The sequence below is a fragment of the Phaethon aethereus genome (assembly GCF_964289735.1).
Source record: "Phaethon aethereus genome assembly, chromosome: 25".
Taxonomy (NCBI): domain Eukaryota; kingdom Metazoa; phylum Chordata; class Aves; order Phaethontiformes; family Phaethontidae; genus Phaethon; species Phaethon aethereus.
This window is the reverse complement of record NC_138601.1, coordinates 2,622,278-2,640,168: the sequence shown is the minus strand read 5'-3', so window position 1 is coordinate 2,640,168 and position 17,891 is coordinate 2,622,278. Positions and strand designations below refer to the sequence as shown.

The 17,891-nt window shown below is 59.5% G+C and overlaps 1 protein-coding gene across 1 annotated transcript; it reads left to right on the top strand.

Annotated features, from left to right (window-relative positions):
- Positions 1-2,635: 2,635 nt before the first annotated feature.
- On the top strand, positions 2,636-16,884 carry SMARCD2 (SWI/SNF related BAF chromatin remodeling complex subunit D2; the record flags this gene model as incomplete). The annotated part of the gene is made up of 13 exons (XM_082010691.1): positions 2,636-2,803; positions 10,322-10,506; positions 12,719-12,761; positions 13,356-13,478; positions 13,585-13,704; positions 13,878-13,973; positions 14,966-15,067; positions 15,355-15,516; positions 15,772-15,869; positions 16,147-16,282; positions 16,417-16,539; positions 16,630-16,731; positions 16,831-16,884. 13 exons carry the CDS (start codon positions 2,636-2,638, stop codon positions 16,882-16,884), a joined length of 1,512 nt encoding a protein of 503 aa, XP_081866817.1.
- Between the last annotated feature and the right edge of the window lie 1,007 nt (positions 16,885-17,891).

Here is a 17,891-nt window from a genome sequence, read left to right as displayed (position 1 = left end):
CGGCTCTGGGTCTGCATCTCCAAAGCAACAGAAGCAATGATGTTGGGAAAGGGATGCTAACACAGAGCTCCTGCTGCTCCCCAGGTGGGTCACCCCTCAATGGCGTTGTCACCTCCCTGTCCCCAGATACCAGCAGCTCTGAAACTGCTGAAACAGGCTGAGAGCATGCCAGTGACAACAGGATCATGGATTGGGAACAAGACCCCACGTGACAGCAACCAGTAAAAGATTTTTCCTTGCTCATCCCTCCATGAGCCCCAGGAGCTGCAGGGGAAGCTCAGGACAGACCAGAGGTTGTCATTCCCCGAGCATGGTGTAACATGTCTCTACTGGGCACAACAGAGATGAGTTCTGACAGAGATTTATTAACTTGCCCCAGCTCTGTGTGGGAGCCAGAGGTCCTGTAAGACACCTAGGTCTGCTTTCAGCTGTGAAAATGGCAGTGCTGTCCTCTGAAATGCCCACCAGAGGCTGAGAACAGGCACAAAACAGGGATAATAACAGCCATCGCATCCCTTCTACTGGCCAACTCGCCATGCACCAAGCTTTGGTGCCCAGGGGACGTGGGCAGCGCAGCTATCTGAGGCCAGCAGAAAACGGGGTGGGGAATAGAAACATGCACAGAAAATGTTTCTCCTCCCCAGCTATACCTCCATGAAAGGAAATGGGATACCAAAGGTAAAACCTCCACGGGAGCCTCCTCTTCTGCTTCAGCGCAAGACCAGCCCTCACCTCGAGCCACCAGCAGTGCCCACAAAAGCCCGAGGTGATGCCCAGCTACAGGTACATTCCTCTGAGCATCTCATCCTTGGATCCCTGGAGGTGGCGCCCACCTGTGACACTGCCGAAGGGACAAATGATACATGCTGAGGCCGGCACCGGCAGCTCTCCTTGGTAGGAGGGAGCTGGGACGTGGTTGTGGTCACCGGGCTGATCTGGCCCTGCAGAACTGGGGGTCGCGGTGACAAGGAGAGGGTTTTACACCCCAGCCCTGCCCAAAGTCCCAAGAAGGGATGTGTGACAGTCACTGCCACGATCCAAAAGTGCAGAGGCACAACAGGGCCCTTTGCTCAAGGAGCTCCAGCCGGACGGGCAGGGCTGCAGGGCCAAAGCCCGGCCGGTGCCGCGGCTGCGGGGTCCGTACCCAGGGAGGTGACTGATGTGTAGCCATCCTTCATTGCACTGTAGGGCTTGTGGGGCCTCACTCCGAGTCTCCCCGTGCCTGCAAGAGAAGGGATTGTGGTTCACACCTCTACACCCCACAGCGGGCTGCTCCACCCTGCCCCACGCTGGGCCCTGCCCCACACCAGGCCCCACATGGGGCCCTGACGCACACAGGACCCTGCTCCTCCCATGCCTCATGCCGGGTCCTGCTCCAGCCCGGCCCCGCCTCGGGCTGAGCGGCGGGTTGGGTCCAGGCAGTCCCGGCACCACCGCCGGGGCCCCCCCGCCCCAAGCCCGGCGCATCACGGCGGGGCCGGAGCGGGGCCCGGGCCCACCGCTCTGCGCTCCCGCGCCGGCCCCGATCGCCCCCGCCGCTGCCACACCTGGCGGGCCCGGTGGAGCGGAGCGGGCCGAACCGGAGTGGGTGGAACCGGAGCGGAGCGGGCCGGGCCGAACCGGGCCAGGCCGGGCCCTCCGGCGCCGCCACACCGGGAAGCGCCGCCGGCGCCGGGCGGACGAGCGGTCGGGCCCGGCCCTGTAGCGCCCCCTGGCGGCCGCCCGCGGAGCCGGCGCTGCCCCCGTGGGGTTCCCCCGGGTCCTGCCTCCCACCCACCGCCCGCATGCGCTCGCCTGCACACGCGTGTGCCAGCGGCCCTCACGCCTACACACCCCTCCGCCTTCCTGCGCGAACACGGACCCGCCCAGGCCCTCACACCCACCGCTCGCACACGCGTGTACATGCACAAGCTTCACGTGTGAACGTGCATGCCCTAACACCTGCGTGCCTGTGCACATGTGTGCCTTCACACCCACGCCTGCACACGCGTGTGCTGCTCGTGCAAACGTGCAGGCCTCCGAGCCGGCAAATGCACACAGCACACGTGCACACGCACATGCTTGCACACCCATGTCTGTAAACCCTCGTGCCCTCACACACACGTCTGCACACACAAGCACACCTTCCCACCCACGCACCGCACACCCACGCACACGTGCCTTCAGGCCTGTGTGCATGCAACGCCTGCACAGACACACGGACAGTCCCACCCTCGTGCCTGTACGCCCCCGCGTGCAAATGCACGCACACTCTAACCCATGCGCGTGCATCCCCGCACGCCTCCATAAGCGGTTTCTCATGCCCACGTCCGCACACCCACACGCAGTACGCACACGCCTCCGCGACCCGCGGGCCCGTTGCCCACGCAAGCACGCGCTTGCACATCCACCTGCCTGCACATGCCTAAGCGCGCGCGCACACACACGCACACGTGGGCACTGCCTCGCGGAGGCGGGGCCATGACGGGGGCGGAGCCTTTGTGGGGCGGAGCGTTACAGGGGGGCGGGGGCCGCGCGCAGGGGGCGTGGCGTTCCGGGGGTGGGGCCAGCGGGCGCCGCGCGCTGACCGCGTCTCCGGGCGCCGCCGCCGCCGCTGCTTCCGAGTAAACAGCGCGGGCGGGGGCCGCCCCCCGCCATGGCCGGCCGCGGCGCCTTCCCGCTCAGCCCGCTGCCCCCCGCCGCCGCCCCGCCGCCCCCGGGGCCCGGCCCTGCCATTCTGCGGGGCCCTAGCCCGGCTCCCGCCGCCGCCACCGCCGCCGCCCCGGGCTACCGCCCCATGGGCCCGGCCGCCGCGCAGTACCAGGTGAGGCGGCCTCGGGATGGGGGGGCGGTGCGAGGAGAGGGGGGTGGGGGCTCCCTCGGGGCCCGGCCGGGAACCTCCGGGCGCTGCGCCCGCCGTTGGGGCCTTCCCTGCGTCTCGGGGCCCGTGGCGGGCCGGGGCAGCGGCCGCCGGGCCTCCGCTACCCCCACCTCGCCCCGGGATGACCCTCAGCAGGAGCCCAGCCTCCACCGGTACCCCCGGCGTAAATCCCGGGTGACGTTTTTTTCCTGCCGTTTTTGGTTATGATGCCTCCACGCGCTCCGTCCGTGCTCTCGCTTTCCGCCCCCTCAAAAACCCCCGGTAAAAGTTCGGGCAGCGTCGCCGAACGCGACCCCGCCGCCGCCACAGCGATGGTCGGTGACCACCGTGGCCGGTGCCTGAGCCCGTTATCCGGTGGGACCCCGCCGGGGAGTGGAGCGGAGGAAGTGTGAGGCCGCGCACCCGGCTCCGCAGCCATTTCCCATTGCACGGAGCTGCCTTGAAACCTGTTTATCTGCAGCTTTGGCGAAGGTGGAGGTAACCATTGGGCGCTGTGGGTGCGTGTCTTCAAGCAGCAGCTGAGGAGATGGTTAAGTGGTGGACGAGGGGAGCAGGCGCTCGCTAATATTGGGGGAAAGTAAATCCGAACAGGGAGCAGCCCTCAAAAAGCCGAAGAAATCACTCATTTTCCAGCCTGAACGTTTCTTAGAAGAAGTATATTCTGACATACACTCAAGTTTCCGCCGCCTTCTTGCACACGCAGCCTGTCGGTTTGCGCTTATGTGCGGGGTGATTATTTTGGTCATTAGGTTTCTGGTGTAAAGCACAGTCTTCCAGGCAGGCTTGAAATGGAGGAGTCCGGTTGTGCAACATGTTCCCATCCGCCGCTGATCACCTCCTCCAGAGCTGCTGCCTTGTTTGCATGAATTAAAACTTGAGAAATAAATCAAGCCGAGGGAATTTCCAGCTTGTAAGCTTCAGTAATGCAAGATGAGGAAACAACTTCCCCCTGTAGCCTTAAAAACGCCAGAAAGCCTGGCACTGAAAACTGAGATGGCGCAGCAAGGCTGGGCTGAGCGTGGATCGACGGTAACTCAACTCAGAGGCACTTCGGGCTGCGCGGGCGCTCGATCGTTTGCCCTGACCTTCCGTGTGGCAGGTTGCAAAATCTAGCTGGGAAGCTGGAGCCTGACGGGAGCAGCCGGGAGCCGCTCACTGCTGCGGATAAACAGGCAAAGTTTGCTTGCCTTTTCCCTCCGTTGGTGGCCATAAGGCTGAGATGGCAGCAGGTGTTGGGAGCGCCCGGCCGGCGCAGGGTGATGTGTACTGAGTGTACGGCACCACGGTATCGGGCAGCAGCAAGATAGCGTGGGAGTAGGCTGGGTCGGCGGGGCCGGTCAAGCCCCCAGGCTGGTGGCGAGTGCCGTGCCTCGCGGCTGGCCGGCAGCTTGCTGGCAGGGCTGCCTGCGCGTGGGAGGGGAGAGCGGGTGTGATCCGGAGGGTCTGCCCTTTGTTTTGCAATTCCCAGGCTGGGGAAAGCAGCCTCTCCCCTCCCAGTGGCCATCCCTGCCGTAGCCGGAAGACTTCTCTGCTCTGTTATGCCCTGGCTTAATGAAGAACCTCATTATTTGGGCACTCAGAGACACAACAGGCCTCATCCACGCCAGCGAGTGCTTAGGGGCTCCTTAATCACTGGATTATTAAACATATGCTCATCCTTTTCACATCCCTGCATGCCTGCTGGTTATTTACTGGTGGCTCAAGCAGGGAATTCAAGAGGATGACTCCCTTTGGGAATTCCTTTTGGGAGCCTTTTGGGAGCTGATGTGTCCAGAGCAGCCGGTGCTGTGCCCGGAGCAGGAAGGAGAGATTTTCTCCCAGGAGGCGGATGATCAGCTGAGCTTTCAGGCTGCTTGGTGGTGGGCCTGCGGGCAGACCCCCCGTCCCAGTCTCTGTCCCAGTCTCTGTCTCTGCTAGTAGCAGCACAGATGCCGAGTCCCAGCCCCCAGCATCCAGGTTGTTCTGGCTGGTGTAAATTTAGCGAGAAGGGGCCTTTCTTCTGTTTATTCAGGTGCCAGTTTCAGGCTTAGGAAGAGTTTTTTTCCCAAGTTATCAGCTTGATGCTGTGGCAGGGAGCAGGATTGGCTCTGTGTGGTGCACACAGTGCAAAACGGTGTTCTGGCCTCAGAGTTACCCCGTGCTGATGCTTTGTGGGTGCACAGAGGTGGCAAAAAGCAGCATTTGTTAGGTGCCCCATTAAATGGGTTTCACTGGCACTTGCTGACGAGAAAGAGCCCGGTTTCTGTGGGACAGGAGGGCTGCTGCAGTCCAAGCAGCGGTGGCCCAGCGGTCCCGTCCCTGGGCAGGCGGCACTGTGAAGGAAAGTGGAGTTGTGCTTCATGGAGAAACCCGTGCAGGCAACCAGGACGAAGGAGCTGGAGAAGTGTGGGTTGCTGGTATAGAGCTGAGTGAAAGATGGGGTGGCCTGGACATGTTGGAGAGGGTTTAGTGCAGCACAGGAGAGATCCACCTGGTCGTCTTGGGAGACCAGTGTTCCTGCTCCGCGGGTGATTGGGATTGGCATTCTTGAAGGAGACCTGGGGATAACAGCCAGGGCTGAAGCTGCACAGAAAGCTATGATGCTGCTTGGGCTCGGTGATCCCACCCTTCCCAAGGGAGATGGTTTCCAAGGCAGGTTTCATCATAGACTGAGCCTCGAATTAATTTAAGTGATGATACAAAGCAGATGAACGCTGCCGTCTTGGAGCAAGAAGGAGAAAGGCAACAACAGAGACTACGAGACCCTTTGTTTCTGCTGGGGAAATGTGACAGTGAAGTTGTAGGTGGACAACATCTCCAGATCGTGCTGTTGAAGGCCCTCACTCCATCTTCCTCCACAGGACCTTCTCAGGACCTCTCAGAGCCGCTCCCTGGGGAGCTTACCACTGCAGCAGCGCCAAAGGCAGCTCTCTGCTCTTCCTGCGTGTGCCTCCACTCTGCGTTAGTGGCTGCTGGAGCTCCTCTTTCAAGCTGGGACCCAACACCTTTGTTCCTTGTTCCTGCTTGCGTTAATGCCTATGTTATGATTTGAATCCCTGTGACCTTTCCTTTCTCTGACCGTTAACATCTGCGGTTTCAGATGTGAGGCTGCAGACGGGCAGGTCTGTCTGGACCCAGACATCTCCACTGGTGCTTGAAGCGTTGCCACCGCGTGTCCTAAATCTGCTCGCTGTCTTTGCCTGTTACTTTGCCTTTCTCCGTTTGATTTACTACTTCCTTGTCTACGGTTTTTAGCTGAGAAGCGATCTGACTGCTGGAGCTCCTCCTGTATCAAAATACAGCAGGTCTTCCAAGCGTGTGGACCTGCGTTGGGGCAGTCTGGGAGCAAGGTGCTGCATGAGAGCTTGCAGCGTACACCACCACCTCCTGGATGAAGATCTCTGCCAGCACAAACCAGGCTCTTCCTGGCGCGCTCCTAAGAGGGATTTGCTCACAGATAAGAAGAAACAAAGAGGGAAAAAGGACTGTTTGGGGTGTGCTGGGGGTGACTCGGCTGGTCCCAATCCATGTGAAGCCTCGGGTTGAGCGGTGGCTCTAGGCAGGCAAGTTCTCTTTGAGACCAGCCTGGCATGGAGCAAAAATCCCATCTGTACAGGGTTTGCTTCTGCATCTGTCCTAATGGGAAGCACTGCTGTCCGGGCATGCAGGGAGGAACTTGCAGGAAGAGCTATCGTTGCCTGGCATCTGTCCAGGGCTCTGCTCCCAAAGCCCCGGGCGAGGATGCATGTGGGCTCTCGCTCCCTGACTGTTAGTATGTACAAAGTTGGATCACGCCTTTCTGGACAGAGCAAAACGGGATGTGTGTCGGGAAGAGCCTTTCCCCCTCGTTGGGGAGATGCAGGGAAGAGCTGTGGTCTCAGAAGGAAGATGAAGAGACTCTCGGGCTGTTTTCTGAAGTGCTGCTTTTTTTCAAGCTCGGTTTCCAGCCCAGCTTCTTCTTGCAGATCCATCCTGCGATTTACTGCTCCACTTCTTTCTCCTTTCCACTACCAGCCTCTGATTTCTGGCCTGCCCTTCCTCAAGAAGGGGCCTTTGGCAGGCGCGGAGGCTCCTGTCATGCCAACAAACGTCCATCTGGAAGCCTTCCAGCCTCCCGTTGGATTCAGCTGAAGCTGACTCTCAACAGAGCTCCCCAAACGCAAGCGGCCTGTGCGTTGACCTGGGATGAACCGCTAAACCACAGCCAGCCCCATTCGTTCCTTTGGCTTTGGCAGGGAACAGAAACAAGCTGTTTGCTGTCCCGTTTCCAAACAGCTCCGCTCGCTCTCCGTGGGGAAGGCTGGACAACGTCCAGCTTGTTCCTCGGAGCTGAGCTTGCAAGGTTTGCCCTTTGTCCACCCCACTAGCAGGGGCGGTGGGGCAGGGAGGGGAGCACGAGGCAGTACCCGGAGGGGATGGGGCAGCAGTGCTGCCCTGGGTGAAAAGGGGTGCACAGAGGGACAAGGGGTGTTAGACAGGAATGAGCTAAGGAAGATCTCCTTAGTTTGAGCTGGTCTAATAAAATTTCCTGAATTTAAGCCCTCTTGCATACTGCTAATTTTCAGGGCTTCTGAAAGGGGATGGAGGCAGGCTTCACCCCCGCCGGGGCTGTAATGCTGCTTCGTGGCTTAGCTGGAGATTTCAGGCTGCGCCATGCTTGCGTGAGTTGGGTCTTAGGACCACGCAGTCTTCGGGCAGGAGGCGAAAGGGCTGGGGCTGCCCTGGATAGGGATGCAGTTGCTGGTTGAACACCACGGAGAGGCTGGCCCTGCTTTGCCAAGAGGCTTCTCCATCAGCAATTTGCAAATGTTGAAGGGGAAAAAACATCCATGTGGAGGATTCTGCCTTCCCTTTTTTTTTTTTTGCTTGTCCAAGTGATCAAAGGCAGGTCCCTGATGGGCTGGAACTCACTTCCCCGGCAGCTTAGCTGTGGCTGATGGTTCTCAGATGTTTGTGGAGGTGTTGTTAAAGTCTTAAGTATGACAGATCCATTCATCCTTGCGCTGAATCCCTCCCTGCTGACAGAGGTGTCGTCTCTTCTTGTAACCGAGCACTCTCTGGCCCTCTAAAGAGCAATGGACACGTAGGAGACCTTGCACAAATTGCCATCGCTCATGTAGAGCTGTCAGAGACCTTCTCAACAAACTCAGCCAGCCTCCAAATCTCTCGTTTCAGGGATAGATCAGAAATGCAACCCACGGGGTGGCAGAGGGAGGGAGGTAGGAGAGACCCTGGAGCATGGTGGTGGGAGCTGGTCCTGGCCACATCGCCTCAGTCCAAGCAAGCTGCTGACAGCATTCCCCCGTCGGCGCGTGCAGGGAAGGCGTTGTGTTGTCATACGTTGTCATGTAGGGAACCTCCCTGACCTTCAGACCAGTTTCCCTGTGGCATTGATCGCTGTCTCCCGTGTGGGCTTGAGAAATGCCTGGGGGCAGGGGTTTCCCCAGAAGTCATCTCCTAATGTCTCTAGGGAGCTGCAGGTAGGTGACTGCTTGCAGCCTCAGCACGATGCAGCTTTTCCTGGAGCTCTCAAATTTCAGATGAAAGTTTCACAGCCTCTTCGCTTGGCTTATTTGTTCTCCAGAAGCCCTTGCAGGAGAATCAGCAGAGTTACGGGAGCATGGTCCTCCTGTAGCCACGCTGTACTGGCAAACAGTATTTACCCAGTATCTGTGTGTTTTAATTTTGCAAAGGGTGTGGATCGTGGTGCTGCCTCTCCTCTTGGTCCTGCCACAGAGGATTTCTTGATGAACCCAGAGAAACTGGGTTCCTGCCTTGTGATTTTTGGCAAAAGCGGAGGCGCTGCTGGCTGCGGTCGGCTCTTGGCGATGCTGGCGCAGTCGCGCTTGTCACGAAGAGTTGCACAAATGTGGCTGATCAAAAGGAGAGAAACATCTGGGGGCCGTTAGGAGGAAGAAACAGGCTCCTGCCTTGTAGCAAGGGCAGGTTAGCAAGCCAGGCTTTGGAGGTGCTGCTTCACAGGAAGGCTAAGCGAAGGTGGAGGCAGTATTTGGTTGTGTAACAGGCTCAGCCCACTCTTTGTGTGTGTTTTTGAACTTCCATGTGTGGCACCAATCCTGTGGCCTGCTGCTGCTTGATTTCCCAGTTGCAGTGTGCTTCCTGATGCAGCGGTTGGTATTTGTTCAGGATCTCCTGCTTGCAGAGATGCCTGTGACCTTGGGCTCCAAAGCAGGAGCAACTTGAGCTCTTGGGTTTGCATTTACCAGCTTTTCAGGTAGGAGGTGAGAAGATTTTGGCTCCAGCCACCGTCAGACCAGCTCCGCCGCTGCAGCTCCAAGCCTGCCTGTAAAAGCTGTATAGGACAGGCAGGCTGCCGGTGGTGGTCTTGTACCCCCAGCCCTTCTGTGCCCGGGGTTGGCACTGAAATTAATGCCTGCGTGCAGATAAGCTTGTCAGCTCATACGGTTGCCTTGCCAGGGTCCTTTGGGATAACGAGGCAGCTTCGTTAGCTCTCTTCCACAGCACGACCACATGTCCCGGCTCCCTTCTCAGGGCAGCAGGAGAGGAGCCATGGGGGATGTCCTGGCACGTCGAGGAGCCTGCGGCAGGGGAGAAATGTTGCTCTGCTGGCTTGGTGGCTCTCCCAGCCTCGCATCTTGGCAGCGTGGAGCTTGAGGATCAAAGGGTCCTGGGAGGCCGTTGGCTCAGACCGCCGATGAAGCAGGCTGCAGCACGGCTGGTGGGTCCTGGGTGCTGTGACCCATTGTCGAGGGCCCCGGTGGGATGTGTGGGGTTTAGACCTGGTGGCACCTGTGAGCCAGCAATGTGGGTGCTTGCGTGCCAAACCATTCCGCTCCAGGGGATGCGGAGGAGCTGTGAGTGCTTCCCAGGGTCAGGACCCCTTGCAGGAGGGGTTAGGTACTGGGTCGTGGCTCGTAACTGCCCTTTCTGGGTCCCTGGTCCTGCACCCAGGAGTTCTGCTTCCTTCTTGCCTGCCGGCCTTGTGACTAGTGCCGTTAGGAAGTAGGATTGCCCCGTTCCCCTCCCGAGCGTTGCGGCTGCCAGCACTGGCGCCTTCCAGAGAGGAACCCTCAGCACAACCCACGCTGCAGCCCCTGATGTCCCCAGGGTGAAGGCTTTGCAGGCAATGACCCTCGTGACGGGGCCGCGTGACACTCCAGGTCCGATGTCTCCTGCTGCGTGGTGGTGGCCTGGGGCCATGCACGGCTTCGGCTTCGTGCCGGCTGGCAGGCTGGGCTTCCCCTGCGGTCGGTGGCTTCTGTTCGTCCTGGTTCTGCTTTGCTGTCACTCTTCTGCAGCAAGGAAGGCCACAGCTCCTGATGTCTGTCCTTTCTCCCTGCCCTGTCCCTCGTCCGCACCTCGGAGCAGGGTATGGCCTTGGAAAACTCTCCCAGGGAAAAAGCGAGAGGGCGGATGGTATCCGCTGGTCCCCAGCAAAGGTCAGGCCCCCTCACAGGGTGGTAATTTAACATACTCGTCCTCTCTTCTCTTCCCCGCCAGCGCCCTGGGATGCCGCCCGGCAGCCGGATGCCCATGGCGGGGCTGCAGGTGGGACCACCGGGAGCTCCCCCCTACGGAGCAGCCTCCCCGATGAGACCCGGCCTGCCGCAGTCAATGATGGACCCCTTCAGGAAGCGTCTGCTGACCCCCCAGGCACAGCCTCCGCTGGCCACCCAGAGGAGAGGGTAAGGGGCCGGCACCCTCCTGCTCCGGGACGGACACCCACAGCCTGCTGGAGCGGGCCGGTTTGACCCACCGGGTCCCGGTTGCACTTCACCGCAGAAACCAGCTTCCTGCCCTGCCGCAGAGGAGGGAGCTGCCTGCAGCGGGGTGGGAGCCAGCACGGCTTGCCTGCGGACCCCTCCTGGCTGGCACCGCTGGCGGTGGGAAGCCTGCCAGAGCTCGCGGCTGGGACGTTTTGCGCTGATGGGGGGTGGGGATGAGGGCAGAGATCACTCTGCTCACAGCTTCCTCATCCTCTGATCTCCCCACCAGTCACCGAAAAGCCTTGCTGCATGTGTTTGTGCTTGCCTGAGGCTGCAGCACCGGCTCCTCGGAGCCTTTCCCCTTCTCGTGGGGGTTTCTGCTGGCTCTGGCAGGCACAGACATGGCTGGAAACGGGGGTCGGGGGTGGGAGGCTGCAGAGATGCTCCCCGGAGCTGCAGTCTCAGTAGGACTGCTTGTTAGGGCTGGTCACAGCAAGCTGCAGGCAGGACTCTGCCAGCAGCTCCTAGCTTGTTCATAATGCTGCTAATCTCTTTGCTCTGTTTCTGTTTTCCATGGGGGCTTCTTCGTTACTGGAGGCTGTTTCTTAGGGTCCCTTGGTTCTGATGGATCCTCAGGTCCTGCTCCCTGCCCTGGATGTGTGGCGGGGCCAGTGGCCGACAGCTCGGTTGGCTCTCTGATCCCTCCGCAGGGTGTCACAGCCTCTGCACAGTGGCTGCGCATCCCTTTGGTGCTCCAGAGCAAGCTGGGGATTAAGGACAAGGGGCAGCTCACCACTGAGTAAGGACGTCAGCAGCCAGATAAGGCCATGGCTCCATTCCCAGGTGCTGGTTGCATGGGATCAGCCATGCCCAGCTGGTCGAGCATCCTTGCTCCTGGCTGGCTGCTGATCAGAGGCTCAGGAACTGCCAGCTGTTAATGGGATAGCCAAACCCTGTAGGGCAGGAAGCATTTAATGCAGCAAGAAGAGCTCAGAGAAGTGCTCTGACCCTCCTCTTATCTAGGGCTGCCCTCCTGCCATGTCCTCCTGCACTAGCAGCCATGGGGCAGCCAGCATACTTTGGACACCTCGTGATGGCAGCACGAATGCCCATGTTTGCTGCCCTGCTGCTTCACATGCTGCCAAGGGACCGGGACTCCCCTTTGCCTGCTGGACTCTGCCCCATCACTCACGTGTGCAGCAGAATGGGAGGAGAGCATTTCCTGTGTATCCAGGCATTGAGCGTGAATGTAACGGGGCATGGGGGGGGGCTCAGGCTGATGCGGGGGCCAGGAGCCTGCAGCATGCTGGAGGGGAGGAGAGCCCAGGGCCCTGTGGCCTGGCAGGGTACTACAAGCTTGGAGAGCGCTAAAATGGCTCTGAGCAAGGCTGCAGCCGTGCTGTGGCTCTAGAGGCCCTGCTGCATCCTCTACCCACAATGATTTCAGCCCCACTGTGGCAAGGTTGATTTGGTTTAAGCTGATTTTAAGTGAGGGCCTGGAGCTGGGCTTTGGTTTGTAGCACTAAGAGAATGCAACAGCTGCTTCCAGAGAGGAAACTCAGGAACACTGTCCTGCAGATGGGAGCATGCCTGCAGCCACAGCTTTGCCTTGTACCACCTTCTCCTTGCTCTGGCCTTGCAGCACCTTCATCAAGCAGCAGCAGCGAAACAAACTGAACCCAGGGACAGGATTTCCTTCCCTGGAGATATGCTGTGGATGTCTAACACCACCTCCTCTGGAGTCATCTTGGCTTGCCCGCAGGGTTGTAATCTCTTACTCATTTGCTTTTCGGCACTGATCCAAGGTCTTGTGCTCTAGATGCTCTTACAGCCTTTCTTTGTTCCCCTCCTGTAAGTCCAAAGTCCCTGTTACACAGAGAAGCCCCAAAAGGGGAGCTGCTTCCCCAGACTGGTTTGCAGCAGCGGGACCTGGCTCGATCTGCGCCATCCACGTGGCAGGCGGCTGGCACTGCCGCTGTGACTCCCCTCCCCGGAGCCTGGCCCCGGTTGTGGCCTGGATGGGGCCAAAAGAGTCATCCAGCTCCCGGCATACAAGCAGGGTTCAGCAGTTTCCCCCAAGACCTGCTGCTGCCCGAGCATGCAGCAGCCTCCCACTCGGCAGGCAGAAAGATGTCCTGTGAGAGCTGCAGTGTAATTTTTTTCTTTTTGCCTGCCTCTGTGCTTTTTGCAGGGTGAAAAGGAGGAAGATGGCTGACAAGGTCCTGCCACAGAGGGTGAGTGCTGCTTCAGTGCGTGGGGAAGGAGCTGAGCTGCTGGAGGGGGGTGATGCATCCATGCTGCCTTCCCAGGGCAGCTGAGGCGATGAGGTCCCCGTGGGGAGGAGGATCTCGCTGGGCCTCATCCTGCCTGCTGGTCACTTCTACTTGGTCCCAAACCACCCTGGAAGATTTCTGTCTTATCCTCTGGGGTGGTGGGAGAGGTTTGGGGTGTGCACAAGTTGGACAGGCAGGACTTTGGGCAAGCGAGGAGCAGCAGTGGCTTGGAGTAGAAACCCTAGGAGGACCCTGACCCTCTCCCGGAGGTCCCTCTTGACGATCCAGGGTTGCATTACCTGCCTGTGACATTGGGCAGGCTGCTGGGCACAGTAACAGGCTCCAAGCTGAGGTCTGCAGTACAGCACTGTGATTTGGGGAGAGCTTTGCAGGACTGTAGTCCTCATCTAAAATGAGAAATTGGTGCTGTCGTGCCAGACTAGTCACTTGTGACTCCTTGGAGTGTCAGCCCAGCACTGGTAGCAGTGCTGGGGCTGGTGTGGGGGACGCAGCCCCATCCCAGCACGCAAGAGACTGATTGCTTCTGTTTGGCAGATCCGGGAACTGGTCCCAGAATCCCAGGCCTACATGGACCTCCTCGCCTTTGAGCGCAAGCTGGACCAAACCATTGCTCGGAAGAGAATGGAGATTCAGGAGGCCATTAAGAAACCGCTGACGGTGCGTGGCAGCCCTGGCTAGCTGCAGGGCTGGGGGTTACAGGGTGGGTGCTGCCAGCCACCCTCTCATTCCAAGCATCCCCCCTCTCTATTTTCCTATTCCACAGCAAAAGCGGAAACTGAGGATTTACATCTCCAACACTTTCACCCCAGCCAAAGAAGAAGGGGAGGGTGGTGAGCGTGTGGCCTCCTGGGAGCTACGCGTGGAGGGCAAACTGCTGGAGGACGTAAGGATACGGGCAGAGATGAACTGGTTGTGGGAGAAGAACTGGTGCTGTGTGGCAAGAGCTTGGCTGGGGAGGATACGTCCCTCTGCTTGCTGGGTGCTGGAGGCGTTGTTTGGGCTGGGCCCTCCGTGGCTGGTGGTGTCAGGCCAAGTCTCTCCCGCTCTGTTTTGCAGCCGAGCAAGCAGAAGAGGAAGTTCTCCTCCTTTTTCAAGAGCCTTGTCATCGAGCTGGACAAAGAGCTGTACGGGCCAGACAACCATCTGGTGGAGGTGAGCTGGGAGGCTCCCGGCCGCGCAGCAGGGCTGGCTCCGCACCCCCAGCAGGGTGGGGAGGGCCGCTGTCCTCGGCGGGTGATGGCACTGCCGCTCCCCAGCCCAGCACCTGTCCTGCTGCGAGAGCGGGGTTGAGCAAGGTGCTGAGTGGTGTTTGGGTGCTGAGCCCTCCCCAGGGATCACATTGCTGTGCTTTCCAGGCTCCGCTGAGTTTTCCTCCCTGGCCCTGGTGCTGGCTGGTGGCCAGCCTGATGGCTCCCAGCAGCAACTGCTGCCCGCTCGGCTCTTAACCCCCTCCTGCCTGCAATTATGCAGCTAGAGCTGAGAGGTGTGGGGCTGCAGCAAGGATGTGGCTCTGAGAGGCAGCTTGGGCAGCCCCAGGCCCCACAGATTTACAGAAGTGAGGCCCAGCATGGGTGATGGTGCCACACAAAGGCTCATCTGTGTGTCCCAGCGCCAAGCGGGGAGAAATGTCTCCCCTGTTGCCTCCCAGCCTGATGCCTGAGTGGGATCAGACCTTTTTTGGGTGCTCCTGCCTGGAGCAGGGTTTCCCTGCACCCAGCTCATGCTTTTCGCCCCAGGAAATGCTTATTTCTGTGGTGGGGGTGAAATCCCCTTCACGTGCGGGGTGGATTGTGAGCAGCTCTGATGCACATCCCCTGCGGTGGCTGAGGTGGGATCGATCCCGCGTTGACTGCAGGAGCTGTTTGAGCCCTTGACATCAAGTGCTCAGGGCTGTAACTCCCCCAGCCCATCCAAACTCCCATCTGCCTCTGGGCTGGAGCACATCAAGCTGTATCTGTTGGAGCGTATGTGCTCTGTGCTGAAGTCTGATGGGGTCAGACTCCCAGATCTGCCAGGGCTGGGATGCAGGCTGCGTGCCCGTGTGCAGAGCCCGCGCGCTGGCTTTCTCTGCTCCTGGCTGCAGATGTTAGCGGGTGGCTTGTCATGGTCCTGGAGTTGACCAGTGTCTCCTTGGTCTCTCGTAGTGGCACCGGCTGCCCACGACCCAGGAGACTGATGGCTTCCAAGTGAAGCGCCCCGGCGACGTCAATGTGAAATGCACGCTGCTGCTCATGCTGGATCACCAGGTAGAGGCCCTGGGGCTGCGCGGGTGCTGGCTGTGCCCTGCTGCCCTTCCTCCAGCCCGGCTCGTCTGTGCAGGGAGGTCCGGTGGGGGAAAACAGGCCTGGGCTGGGACAGAGCCTTAATATGAGGCTGCTGCAGGGTCTGTGGGGATAGAAGGGAGCACAGAGTGCTCCAGGTGTGGACCCTGCGGTAACACAAGTGTGTGACACAAGGGCTGCGTGGGGCAGCATGCCCACAGGAGGGGCCCTCGCAAGTGCCAGGACCCCTTCAATCCTGCCTGTCCCTGCAGCCACCACAGTACAAACTGGACCCTCGCCTGGCTCGCCTGCTCGGGGTGCACACCCAGACCCGTGCCAGCATCATGCAGGCGCTCTGGCTCTACATCAAGCACAACAAGCTGCAGGACAGTCACGAGAAGGAGTACATCAACTGCAACCGCTACTTCCGCCAGGTCAGCCCTCCCCCCATGGCACCAGCACACTGCTGGGAGGAAAGCACACTTCCCACTTCCAGTAAGGCCAGAAAAAAGCAGCTTTTCTAGCTTGAAGTGGACACTTCAGACTGCCCAGGCTCTGGCTTGCATCCGTCAGCTTGCCATGCAGAAACCAGGGCTGGGTGATATTCCTCCCCCTCCTGCCTGGCCCTTTCTGTGACGGGTGGAAGGAGGCCCTGCCATGGACACCAATGCTCTGCTTTGCCCCTCCAGATCTTTAACTGTGTCCGCATGCGCTTCTCTGAGATCCCCATGAAGTTGGCAGGGCTCCTGCAGCACCCAGATCCCATCATCATCAACCACACCATCAGGTAGGGGGAAGAGAAGGTGCTGGGCAGCGTCCCGGGGGGTGGAGGGGCAGGGTACCTCCCCAGCGCGGTGCAGGAGGGAAGGGCAGTACCTGCAGGGTCTATGAGGCCTCCAGCCCAAAGCAGCAGTCAGCACAAGTCACGAGAGGGGAAGAATCAGCCAAATTTGGGGGCTTCTTGGGGAAGTCAGTGGGGTACTTGTGTTGCTGTCAGGGGACCCAATCCACTCCTGCAGCAGGATGGAGGCTGAGGACGTCCCCCCAACACCATTTCCTTGCAGTGTGGACCCCAATGACCAGAAGAAGACGGCCTGCTATGACATCGATGTGGAGGTGGACGATCCCCTGAAAGCTCAGATGAGCAACTTCCTGGCTTCCACCACCAACCAGCAGGAGATTGCCTCCCTGGATGCCAAGGTGCGGGGACCCCTGCGAGGGGCTCAGCCAGGGTGGCTGGTCAAGGCTGCACTGCAGACCTGGGGGGAGCTTGGGGACAGCTGTGTCCCATCCTGGTGGAGGCAGCTGCCTCTCACCCCTTGTCATCTCCCTAGATTCATGAGACCATCGAATCCATCAACCAGCTGAAGACGCAACGCGATTTCATGCTGAGCTTCAGCAACAACCCGCAGGATTTCATCCAGGAATGGATCAAATCACAGAGGAGGGACCTCAAGGTACAACCCCGGGGCTGGGCAGGGTGAGTGAGGGGTGGGGTCCAGCTGTGGCACTCACCTCATGTTCCCCCCACCTTGTGGTTTGCTCAGATCATAACGGATGTGATTGGGAACCCTGAGGAGGAGCGGCGAGCAGAGTTCTACCAGCAGCCCTGGGCGCAGGAGGCTGTGGGCAGACACATCTTCGCCAAGGTGGGCTCCGTGCCGCGCTGCAGCAGCTTGGGATGCCAGTGGGATGGGAGTCCTTGGGGCAGCACCCTCTCCCTGCCTGACTGCCCTTGTCTCCTCCAGGTCCAGCAGCGTCGGCAGGAACTGGAACAAGTGCTCGGGATCCGCCTCACTTAAGGGGCCGGTGGGGGCTCGGGAGCTCCTTCTCTCCCTGCTGCCTGAGCCTGATGGTACTTCTTACTGGAATCAAATACAGCACTTGCACAAACCCTACGTGCCTGGAGGGATTCGGAGCCACTAGCACCCCTGGGCTCCCCTCAGCCGGGAAGCTCTAGCCACAGGCAGAGAGTAGTGGAGGGTTCCCCCAAAGTCCCACTGCAGCCCTTCTGCTGCATTAATGCATCCTGCTTTTTGCATCGTGCCGTTTGCATCTTCCCCGTAGCACTGACCGCAGCCCTCCTGCTCGCTCCCCTCTGGCCAAAAGCCCTCCTGGAGTTGCTGCCCAGCAGGGAAAAGCTGCCCATGCTGACAGGGAGGCACTGCCTGCCCTGCCAGCCCTCCCTGAGCCCAGCTGCCATGGAGGCAGGTGTGGCCCTGCCCCTCTTCAACCAAAGTTTTGTCATTCCAAATGCCAGCCCACCGCCCCCAGCTGGTGCCCAATGTTTTGCACTATTTTTGTGAACAGGTTTTATAAAAAAAAGGAAGCGTTTTGTACAGTGGGTTTGTATTTGATTAATATATTAGAGTTCCTCTTACTGCACTCATTTGCCTCAATCTATGCAGTGGTTCGTGGTATTCTCAGAGGGCTGGCTTGGCCCAAGCTGTTCTTTTTATACGTAACCAAGTTTTTTAGTGTAAGTTTTGACAATCAGTTGATTACTCCACCCATGCTATTTTACATAATTAGCAACTCATCTTGTGAGCGATACCAGGTCTCAGGGAGGCAGAGGGGGTAGCTCTGTCCCCAGGAGCCTGTGGGCAGCGGGGTCACTGGGGCTCTGTGCGCACAACACCAATCTGGGGGCACCAAGAGAACTGGAGATACTGGGGAGCTGGGGACCACAGCTCTGGGGCTGAGGGGATAGTGCCACCACCTGCTAGACCCGCTGAAGTGCCTTAACCCTGCTGGCCCCTTGCCCGCACGCTCCTCCTGCCTGGCCAAGCAGCTCTGCCTCCCCGGGGTG